Genomic DNA, 11171 nt, shown 5'->3' with positions numbered 1-11171 from the left:
GGGGGGGGGGGGGGAGTGTGGTCCGGGATTGCCCGGAGTGCAAGCCTGCCAGCCAGGCTGTCAAATTCCATGCTGTCTTAATCAGGATTTGGCCCTGATGGTGGTGGGTAGCTGGGGCTCAAAGATGGGGAGATGGTTTTTTTTTTTGTTTTCCAGTCCTGGGGCTGGAACTCAGGGCCTGGGCGCTGCCCCTGAGCTTCATTTGCTCATGGCTAGCACTCTACCACTTGAGCCACGGCACCACTTCAGGATCTTTCTGATTATGTGGTACTGAGGAATCGAACCCAGGGTTTCATGCATGCTAGGCAAGCATTCTACCGCTAGGTCACACTCCCAGCCCCTTGGGGAAGCTAGTGGATCTGATCGGTATTTCCTAGAGACCGTTGTTCAAACATAGAGCGGTAGATCTTTCTTTGGAATTAGGAGGGCAATTAAGCACCGACCAGAGGACAGATGATCGTGGCTGCACCAGGAGCGTGGGATGGAATGGAGAGATGTGGACAGATGTAAAAGGTGCTCTGAAGAAGGAATTAAAAATGGGGTGTTTGAGCTGGGCACCGGTGGCTCACGCTGTAATCCTAACTATTCAGGAGGCTGAACTCTGAGGATCATGGTTCAAAGCCAGTCCAGGCAGGAAAGTCTGTGAGACCCTTATCTCCAGTTAACCACTAAAAACCTGAAGTGGCACTGTGGCTCAAGTGGTAGAGCACTTGCCTTGAGCTGAAGGGCTCAGGGACAGGGCCCAGGCCCAGAGATCAAGCCCCACAACTGACCAAAAAAATAAAAAATAAATGTGGTGTTTGGAAGACGTTGGAAGGAAAAAGAGGAGTAGGGAATGACTCAAATTCTGGGTTGAGCAGCTAGGTGAATGATGTCATCTATTGAAAATGAGGACTTTGGGGAAGAGAAGCAGGTTTGAAGCAAAGGGAAGATAACGAAGGTCGTTTTGGAAAGTATTGAGATTGATGTGCAGAGAAAGCCAAGATATAGGTTGGATAGAGTGAGTAGTTAGGTTGTTATCAAAGCTCAGTGAAGGCTGGGAATGTCGCTTAGTGGTAGAGTGCTTGCCTAGCGTGCATGAAGCCCTGGGTTCCATTCCTCAGTACCACATAAACAGAAAAAGCTGGAAGTGGCACTGTGGCTCAAGTGTTAGAGTGCTAGCCTTGAGCAAAAGCAGCTCAGGAACAATGCCCCGGCCCTGAGTTCAAGCCCCAAGACTGGCAAAATTAAAAAAAAAACAACACAACTACGTGAGTGAGAAATAAAACTTGGGAAACACCAGTAGCTTAATTATGAGCAGAGGAAGGAACTACAAGAAGAGTAGCTGAAAAATAGGGAAAAAAGAAACTCCTGAGTTGGGAGTCTTGTGGGAAGGGAAAATTGCCGGGAGGAGGAGTGACTGACAGCATCTTGCTGCAGGGGAAGCAAAGCCAGAACTGAAGAGAACCTATGGGATTTGAAAATACAAGGCTAATGACCTTGGAGAGAGCCTGTATGGGTTGGGGTCCTTGTCCCTGGTGGAAAGAGGAACCAGGGGGATTACATAGGAGGAGGTAGGGTGAAGGAGAGTGTGCATTACAGTGGCTGCTGGTTAAAGGAGCTCCAACTGAGCTGTCTTCCTTTCTGGTGTTTGGTGAAGTTATCTGCTGTTCATAAGGTGTGTGGAGGTGCTTCCAAATGCCTATTTGCACAGGTCTAAGCATCCAGCACAGAACATGTCCAAGGAAGTGTCTTTTTTTTTCCCCCCTGGTTCTGGGGCTTGAACTTAGGGCCTCTGTACTGTCCCTTAGCTTCTTTTCTTCAAGACTAGCACTCTTATCACTTAAGCCATAAAATGGACACAAGTAAAGAGAGCACAGAAAGGGATGCAAAAGTTAGATTTCTTGGGTCAGAAATGGAAATACAGAGAAGAGGTGCTCTGGGCCTGGAATTATGGCTCAGGGTGGTAGAGATCCTGCCTAGTAAGCACAAGATTCCTGAGTTCAAGTCCCGGTACCACTAACAAAGGAAAAATTGATGGTGGAATAGAAGGATACCCAGAAGCCAGGCACTGGTGGCTCATGCCTGTTAATCCTAGCTACTCAGGAGGCTGAGATCTGAGGATCACAGTTCAAAGCCAGACCAGGAAAGAAACTCCATGATACTCTCTTATCTCCAATAAACTACTCAAAAAAGCTTGAAGTGTTCCTGTGGCTCAAGTGGTAGAGCACTTGCCTTGAGCAAAAAGAAGCCCAAGGACAGGGCCCAGGCCCAGAGTTCAAGCTCCAAGGACCCGCTTTAAAAAAAAAAAAAAAAAAAGACAGTTGCTGCTGCTTGTTAGCTCAGGAGGAAAAAGATTGTTTGCTAATATTACCACAGGCCCAGGTGCTAGTGAGAAGCCCTGGTCTTTGGATCTTGCATCTAAAGTCAGAGTTATAGACCTCTTGGCCCTTTGTTCAGCCCCTGAACCATGTTTCTTTTTGTTCCAGCTGCCAGCTCCAAAACTAGCTCAGGAGATGCCTCATCACTCAGCATTGAGGAGACCAAGTAAGTACTAGTTACCTTATAGGTCTCCTGTTTGCTGAGACAAGCAATTCTGGTGAAGCCCCTGAGGAGGGTATCTTCTATGAAAGCATGCCAGTTGAGTTGGAGGGTAATAGGAGTCATTTCACCCAACCATTGCAGTTTCAAAGGTGAAAACTAAGACCCAAGAGAGGGAGGATGGCATTCACTGGCTGGGCTAGGCTAAACCTAGTGCTCACGTTCCTGATATGGAGGCCTGTGTCCTTGGTGCCTGGGGACTACCCACTTCCATTCTTTTGTCACCTCTTGCTTGTTCAGAAATAACATCTGATGCCCTATTTCTTAGCAGTCCCTAACACTTACATTTCTTGTCCTCAGTAAACTCCGGGCAAAGTTGGGGCTGAAACCCTTAGAGGTCAATGCCGTCAAGAAAGGTAAGTGTAGAGCTGAGGATGGGAGCTGAAGGCTGGCATCTGTGGGAAGAGGGCATTTGAAGAGTTGGGGTTACAGCACAGAGTTAGCACCACTTGGTGGCGCTGGGTATTTCTCCAGGCTCCTCTTTGCTGCCCCCAGTGGGGATCTAGGACCGCTTACTTGTGCATCCATGGCGTCCTTGCTGTAGATACACAGAAGGATGTGCACATATATTGCAGCTGTGTTGTTTGGTTTTTAAAGAAACTTGGTTCGAGGAACTTTAGAGTACATAGAGGGTTCTGTCTAGAGTGAAGTGGGAGTGGTGAGATGAACGGTTCTTCCTCTCTCCTGGCCCCTTCTGGCCTTTGAGCTGGAAGGGGCAGGGTGAGTGGCTCCCTCCTCTCCCCCCAGCCATGGGCAGGCATAGCCTCACGTCTGGGCCCCCCTTCCAGAGGCGGGCACCAAGGAGGAGCCCGTGGCAGCTGATGTCATCAACCCCATGGCCTTACGACAGCGTGAAGAGCTACGGGAGAAACTGGCAGCTGCCAAGGAAAAGCGCCTACTGAACCAAAAGCTGGGGTGAGTGTCCTGGCCAGGGAGGGGCAGAGGAGACTGCTGTCTCTGCCATAGCTCATCTCCATAATGGGAAGTCTCCTTAATGGCTGGACTCCTGAGCATCCACCTTCCTTCTCTTCAGGAAGATAAAGACGCTGGGCGAAGATGATCCCTGGTTGGATGACACTGCAGCCTGGATCGAGAGGAGCCGGCAGCTGCAGAAGGAGAAGGACTTGGCAGAGAAGAGGGTGAGCACTTGGCTGGCAGGGGCTGACCTTTGCGAGGTGTGTGGGGTTGGTTCAGAAGAGGCCTAGGTTGGGGGGTCAGCTTTGGGTTCTCTGCACCTTGGCTGTCAGGCCTGTCCTTTTTGTACTTATGCTTGGTAGAGCTGCAGTTGTGTTCTGGTGGTGCTGAATGGCCTTAGGTCCTAAATCCCTCTTCCCTGTCCCTCAGGCCAAGCTGTTGGAGGAGATGGACCAAGAATTCGGTGTCAGCACGCTGGTGGAGGAGGAGTTTGAGCAGAGGCGGCAGGTGAGGCTGCAGCGGCAGTGCGGGGTTGGGGGGTGTTCTCAGAGTTTTGGCTCCCAACTCAACCAGCCTCCCATGTAGGACCTGTACAGTGCCCGTGACCTTCAGGGCCTCACTGTGGAGCATGCCATTGATTCCTTCCGAGAAGGGGAGACACTGGTCCTCACCCTCAAGGACAAAGGTGAGTTGAATTGGCTGCTCTGGGCACTGGGCCCCGTGTCCTGGCACTGGAGTGGTACTACCTCGGCTCTGTCCTAGGTGTCCTGCAAGAGGGAGAGGATGTGCTGGTGAATGTGAACCTGGTGGATAAGGAGCGTGCCGAGAAGAACGTGGAGCTGCGGAAGAAGAAGCCTGACTACCTGCCCTATGCGGAGGATGAGAGTGTGGACGACTTGGCACAGGCACGCTGCCAGGGCAAGGCCTGGGCTGGTGGAGGGGGAACGCTGAGGAAACCATTATTTCCTGGCTTCTTAGGATCCCGTCTGGGTTCCAATCCACCCCTCTTGCCTTGCAGCAAAAACCCCGCACTATCCTGGCTAAGTATGATGAGGAGCTGGAGGGCGAGCGGCCATCCTCCTTCCGTTTGGACCAAGGTGGCACAGCTGACGGCCTTCGGGAGCGCGAGCTGGAAGAAATTCGGGCGAAGCTGCGGCTACAGGCTCAGTCCCTGAGCTCCATAGGGCCCCGACTTGCCTCCGAGTACCTCACACCTGAGGAGATGGTGAGCCCTCGTGCTTTTTTTTTTTTTTTTGGCCAGTCCTGTGGCTTTGAACTCAGGGCCTGGGCATTGTTCCTTGGCTTCTTTTGCTTAAGGCTAGCACTCTAACACTTCCAGCTTTTTCTGCAAATGTGGTACTGAGGAATAGAACCTAGGGTTTCATGCATGCTAGACAAGCACTCTACTACTAAGCCCTATTCCCAGCCCGACTCCTTATAATTTGAATGGCACAGTTCTGACCTTGAGGGCCTGGGCATGCGCTCTGGAGAAGTGGAAGTGGTGGTGAATGGCAGCCTGGGGGAGGTTCTGGGCCCAGTTGACCCAGCCTGTGGCTCCGCCACACAGTGTGTGCCTTGTGTGAGCCACTTACCTGATCCTGGAATGGCAGTAGCAGCAGCCGCCTGCAAAGACATGCCACCAGGACTCTGCCAGTGTGGGCAGGCAGAGCTTTTCAAGGGGCACAGGAATCTTGCTGGGGAAGAACCGTGAACCAGGGCAATGGCGTTATCATCTTGGCTGAGTGAGGAGGAGTTTGGTAGCTGTGATTGGCTAGTCCTGGCTCCCCGGGGAGGGTACTTCTCTCTCAGTCTTCTCAGTGGTGAACTGACAGTAACACCAGAAATGGTTATTGAGGGCTGTGGTGGCCCTGAGTCCCCTTCTCAATGCCTCTCCTCTCGGCCCTCAGGTAGCCTTCAAAAAGACCAAGCGAAGGGTAAAGAAGATCCGCAAGAAGGAGAAGGAAGTGGTAGTGCGGGCAGATGACCTGCTGCCTCTCGGGGACCAGACTCAAGATGGGGACTTTGGCTCCAGGTAGGCTTGGATACCTGTTGGGGCATGAGAGCTGAGTGGTTTCTGGGCACCAACATTCACTAGAGTGGCCTCCTTTTCCTAGACTGAGGGGCCGAGGTCGGCGCCGAGTGCCGGAGGCAGAGGAGGAACCTCCAGAGGATGAAGATAAGGAGCCTGTGTCCCAGCCCCCCGCGTCAGATGACACCCGCGTGGAGAATATGGACATCAGTGATGAGGGTGAGGGGCCAGCAGGGAGCGAGGGGGCGGGGCCAGGGCTAAGGGAGTAGTGAGCCATTGTCTTCCTCTTTCCCCAGAGGATGGGGGTGCTTTGCCATCAGGCTCTCCCGAGGTGCTCGAGGAGGATGAGGCGGAGCAGGAGCTGCAGAAGCAGCTGGAGAAGGGGCGTCGGCTGCGGCAGCTGCAGCAGCTCCAGCAGCTGCGAGACAGTGGTGAGAAGGTGAGGCTGAGCACTCAACACCCCTGTTCTGGGGGAAGTCTCCCATTAAGCCTTGTGGTACTGTTGAGTGTAGCACCCTGCGGTGTGGGTGAGGTTCTGTGTTCAGGACTGGGGAGCAGGGCAGCCACGGGACCTGAGGCTCACAGCCTGCTTTGCTTGGACCTGGGATCATACGCAGCTTTGGTAGTTTGTGATTGTGAGATGACTGTTGGGGTGCTCAGGGACAGTCTCTCATGGGTAACATTTGAGCTTAGGGATTTGAGGAACTCGGGGATCTGTGGTGGAGGCAGGAGTTGAGAGGTACGGATGGCATGGAGGCAGTGTGGACCTCAGGCGTCCTCAGGAGGACTTTGTCTGGAGTACTTGGACCAGGGCTGGAGCAGGGCTGAGTGGATGGTTGGTGAAGTGAGAGGCCGCCAGTCTCAGTAAGGCCAGCTTATGGGCCCTGAGGCCACAGCCAGCTGACCCTTGGAGATGTGTACCAGGCAGGCAGGAGGGGGGTGACTAGAAATGTGGGGGCTCTGTGGTGAGTGGGTCTTGTTAGAAGGGAGCGACGCTGGGCATGTGGCCTGACAGGAGAAGACAGAGGCTGCGCCAGCACAGGCAGTAGGTGGGAGCTCTTGGTGAAGCAGGAAGTGAGAAGCCGGGTTTGAGAGGTGAAGAGTGGCCATCTTGATGCTCTCGGCCTCAGGAAGGAGCCGTGGGAGAACATGTTCTTGAAAGGAGAAAGGGGAAGCTGAGAGAGCATGAGGGGCTTTGGAGAAAGGGTTGGTCGGCAGGGGTCAGGAAGGGCTGGATGTTAAAGGGCCTCGAGGGCCTGGCGAGGCGGATGGGGGTGGGGACTGGTTGGCATGGCCAGCAGGAGCAGTGCACTGGAATGGCCTATTCACTGCCACCAGGGAGGATCTATGGGGCCCAGGTCTTAGTGTTATCACCCCAGAAACTTCGGATCTGCCCACAGCTGCTCCCTCCCCCAGGTGGTGGAGATTGTAAAGAAGCTGGAGTCTCGCCAGCGCGGCTGGGAGGAGGAGGAAGACCCCGAGCGCAAGGGGGCCATCGTGTTCAACGCCACCTCGGAGTTCTGCCGCACCCTGGGGGAGATCCCCACCTACGGGCTGGCAGGCAACCGGGAGGAGCAGGAGGAGCTCATGGTGGGTCCCAACTCCCCACAGCCCTGGTGGGTTTCTCTGCTCTCCATCAGAGCCTGCTGGCCTGTGCTACAAGGTGGGGTGGGGGTTTAGGTTAACTTTGATTTCCGGCTCCAGGACTTCGAACGGGATGAGGAGCGTTCGGCCAATGGCGGCTCCGAATCGGACGGGGAAGAGAACATTGGCTGGAGCACGGTCAACCTGGATGAGGAGAAGCAGCAGCAGGATGTGAGGAGGGGTGCAGGGTATGGGCTGGATGTGGGGCCTGGGCCCTGGGGGAGGGTGAGTCACCTGCTGCCGCAGAGCCTCTGTCTCCTCTGTAGAACATGCTCTGAGGCCCGCCTGGGGACTAGCCTCAGCTGAGGGGGGGGGTGCCTGATGGGGAAGGGGCTGAGGAGCACCTGTGGCTGCTCACGCCCCACCTGTGTTATCTCAGTTCTCTGCTTCCTCCACCACCATCCTGGATGAAGAGCCCATTGTGAACCGAGGGCTGGCGGCCGCTCTGCTCCTATGTCAGAACAAAGGTAGTGCCAGGCTGGGTGGGTGCCTGCCTGTGGGGCGGGCCCAGTGCAGCACCTTCAGGCCCCTCAGCCCCTTTTCCCATGGTCCCGAGCCCTCCGCCTTCCTCCCAGTTGTGGAAGTTCCAGGGAGTGCCATGCTTCTGCTGTGCCTTCAAGGCCCTGGTCCTCTGGGAAGCAGTCGGGGGCAGTTGAAGCAGCAAGACCCTCGGGTCACCCTGCCAGCTCTGCCATCCTTAGCTCCTTGACAAGACCGGGAGTGGGCGCTGCAGGCCCCACTGGGTAGCGCCCATCTGGAGGGAGGCTGCATGGAGGCTCACGGCCCCTCTGACCTCAGGGTTGCTGGAGACAACGGTGCAGAAGGTGGCTCGGGTGAAGGCCCCCAACAAGTCACTGCCCTCAGCTGTGTACTGCATCGAGGATAAGATGTGAGTATGGCTGCAGGGGTGCGGGCAGGCGGAGAGGCCGGGGTCGGCTGGGGCTGCCCGGGCCCCAGCTCACACGGAGCCGTCTCGTCAGGGCCATCGATGACAAGTACAGCCGGCGGGAGGAGTACCGAGGCTTCACCCAGGACTTCAAGGAGAAAGACGGCTACAAGCCTGATGTTAAGATCGAGTATGTCGATGAGACAGGCCGCAAACTCACTCCCAAGGAGGTGAGCAGGGCCGTGGTGGCAGCGCAGCTCTGTCCCCCGTGCTGACCGGGGGCTGAGGGGCAGAACCTTATCTTCAGTGGGCTCTGCATGGCCAGAGCGTCCATCAGTGCCCCCCTGCTGTAGCAGAAGCTCTACCCTCGGGTGGACCAGGCCCCTGCTGCCCCTCTGCTGTATGAGCCCTGTCCCCCACGCTCCTGGTCTGTCTCCAGCCCACACGAGGCATGTCTGGTTCTGGACCCCAGCAATCAGCATGTTTGTCTCCAAGCCAGTCTCACCCCTTCAGGGCCCCTCAGGCCTGGGGTGCTTTTCTCACCCCCAGCCTGAGCATGGTTTAGGTCATTTGGTCCCACACACCCTGTCGTGGAGTTCTTTGTGGGTATAGGTGGCCTAGCCCCGCGTGGGGCTCCTGCAGCACCCAACTCTTCTTCCTCCGCCCGCAGGCATTCCGGCAGCTGTCCCATCGCTTCCACGGGAAGGGCTCGGGCAAGATGAAGACGGAGCGGCGCATGAAGAAGCTCGATGAGGAGGCGGTGGGTGTCTGAGGGCTATGCTCTGTGGCTGGGGGTCGGGGACGCAGGCCTGCTCTGGCTGTACTGACCTCCCCCACCTGCAGCTCCTGAAGAAGATGAGCTCCAGCGACACGCCCCTGGGCACCGTGGCGCTGCTGCAGGAGAAGCAGAAGGCCCAGAAGACTCCGTACATAGTTCTCAGTGGCAGTGGCAAGAGCATGAACGCGTGAGTGGGGGCCCAGGGCCTGCCCTGGCAGGGCGGGGCCGGGCTGGGGAAGGCCGTGCTTGGCCTCACGCCTCTTTTCTCTCTGCAGGAACACCATCACCAAGTGAATGGCCTCACATCCCATCCCCTCCTCAACTGTAATATTAAATAAAGCTCCCTCCTTATTTTTTCTTCCCTGGTCACAGTACAGATTCCAGGGCTAGTCCTGGGCGGGGGGCAGGCTGTGACCTCCAACAAGTTGCAGAACCTCTGAGCCTCCATTCTGCGGTCAAAACCCTTGTTCTCCAGAGAACTTGGCTTTTTCATCCCTGAACATATGTGGCCTGTGCCTGGTGGGACCCGGCCTTCAGATGTCCTGAGTAGTGACATGGAGGTGAAGGGAGGACGTGGGCAGCCGCTGAGAAGCCACTTGCTCTCCCTCTCCCACCGGCCGAGCTGTGGGTCGCCCGCTTGTGCAGGCCCAGCTCCTGATCCCAACTGGATAGAATATTGCGACGGGAACGCCATGGCATCTCCAGGGCTGCACAAGTCACTCCCTGGAATCTCACTGATGGTTTGCAAGGATGAGCAGGATGGTGAAGCTTGTCAGGCAGGGCTGGGCCCAGCTTCACCCCTCTCATCCTGTGCTGCCTCACCTCTGTGAAGCCAAGGATGGGCCAGGCGTGTCCTGCCCAAGCCTAGGTTGGGCGTTTGTTCAGGCGCACTGCTCTGGGAGGGCTGAATCTGGCTCTGCACGGCCGCACTGGACCACACTGGGTCATGGGCTTCCTCGGTGATTGGTGAAAAGGAGCCAGGTTGGTTAAGGGCTCACAAGCCCCACATCATGGAAGTGAACAAAGGACTGGCTGGACTCAGAGAAGATGGTGTCCTGTCCCACATGCCTCTAGACACATTCTGGATGGGTCACAAGTTCTAACGTGAAACCAAAAATAAATCAGAGAGAATGAACTCCTTTTTTGTCAGTTTTGGGGCTTGAACTTGGCCTGGGTGCTATCCCTTCACTCTTCAGCTCAAGGCTAGCGCTCTACCGCTTGAGACACAGTGTCACTTCCGGTTTCCTAGTGGTTTATTAGAGATAAGAGTGTCACAGACTTTCCTGCCCGGGCTGGCTTTGAACTGTGATCCTTAGATCTCAGCCTGTGAGTAGCTAGGATTACAGGCGTGAGCCACTGGCGCCTAGCTTCTAACAATGTTTGAGTGGGAAAAACGTAAACAGGAGACAAAATTCATTTGCCTGTAATCCTAGTTACTCAGGAGGCTGAGATGTGAGGCTCCTAGTTCAAAGCCTGTCTGGGCAGAAAAGACTGACGCTTTTATCTCTAAATAAAAAACAACACTCAAAACTGAAAGTGGTGGTGTGGCTCAAGTGGTAGAGTATTAGCCTTGAGCTGAAGAGCTGAGGGACAGCGTTTAGGCCCTGGGTTCAAGCCCCATGACTAACCAAAAAATACTGGACCTAATTTTCATGTGGAGAGGATGGCAGCAGGTCACACGCTCCCTCCTGTTTTGAAGTCTGATTCTTACCCATCTTTCCCTGCAGCTGTTTCTCAAGGAGGCAGCTGTGGATGTTCTCGATGGGCCTTGGGTTGGGGGAAATGTTCACTGTTAAGTTTCTGGAAGCCTATAAGGAGCTCTCAGCATTGGCACACTGGTGACCATCTCTGAAGACTGACCTTTGTTTTCAGGAAATGGCCATTCAGCTTAGGCTGGGGTAGTAGAGACTGGAAGCCACCAAGAGTCCAGGAGCCCCAGGGCAGGCAGCCCTGTCAGGCTACGCTCTGCCCTTGCCAGCAGTACTGCTCACCCTGGACCTCATAAGCATTGACCTGAGGGTTAGTGTGTCCCTGCCAGGGTAACCTGGGGGCCTCAGTTTGGCTTCTGGTTGTCTGCCTAACTGCATGCAAGTTAGTGAGGTCCCTGTTCTGCCTGCGCTCCTCCAGCCAAGTCCTGGGACTTGAACTCAGCCCAGGCACTGTCCTTGAGCTTTTTTTTCTCAAGCCCTATCACTTGAGCCACAGCTCTACTTCCAGCTTTTTGGAGTTTACTGGGGATGAGTCTCATGGAGCTTCCTGCCCAGGCTGGCTTCTAACTGATCCTCATTTCAGCCTCATGAGTAGCTAAGATCACAGGTGTGAGCCACCAGCATCTGGTG

At 55.1% G+C, this 11171-nt stretch overlaps 1 protein-coding gene across 1 annotated transcript in view; it reads left to right on the top strand.

The window, feature by feature from the left end:
- Positions 1-9190, top strand: part of Sart1 (squamous cell carcinoma antigen recognized by T cells) — a 9641-nt gene extending 451 nt beyond the window's left edge. Inside the window, exons 2-20 of the mRNA XM_013020896.1 lie at positions 2469-2526; positions 2881-2936; positions 3369-3495; positions 3614-3719; positions 3925-4002; positions 4081-4180; positions 4258-4400; positions 4514-4720; positions 5403-5527; positions 5610-5743; positions 5821-5963; positions 6941-7114; positions 7229-7339; positions 7548-7635; positions 7967-8057; positions 8149-8284; positions 8725-8814; positions 8898-9019; positions 9108-9190. Coding sequence (XP_012876350.1) covers positions 2469-2526; positions 2881-2936; positions 3369-3495; positions 3614-3719; positions 3925-4002; positions 4081-4180; positions 4258-4400; positions 4514-4720; positions 5403-5527; positions 5610-5743; positions 5821-5963; positions 6941-7114; positions 7229-7339; positions 7548-7635; positions 7967-8057; positions 8149-8284; positions 8725-8814; positions 8898-9019; positions 9108-9126 — 2108 coding nt within the window. The 3' untranslated portion in view covers positions 9127-9190. The remainder of the gene's footprint in view (positions 1-2468; positions 2527-2880; positions 2937-3368; positions 3496-3613; positions 3720-3924; positions 4003-4080; positions 4181-4257; positions 4401-4513; positions 4721-5402; positions 5528-5609; positions 5744-5820; positions 5964-6940; positions 7115-7228; positions 7340-7547; positions 7636-7966; positions 8058-8148; positions 8285-8724; positions 8815-8897; positions 9020-9107) is intronic.
- The last annotated feature ends 1981 nt before the right edge of the window (positions 9191-11171 follow it).

Source organism: Dipodomys ordii, unplaced genomic scaffold (genome assembly GCF_000151885.1).
Source record: "Dipodomys ordii isolate 6190 unplaced genomic scaffold, Dord_2.0 Scaffold54, whole genome shotgun sequence".
NCBI classification, from domain to species: Eukaryota; Metazoa; Chordata; class Mammalia; order Rodentia; family Heteromyidae; genus Dipodomys; species Dipodomys ordii.
This window is presented reverse-complemented; position numbering and strand designations above follow the sequence as displayed.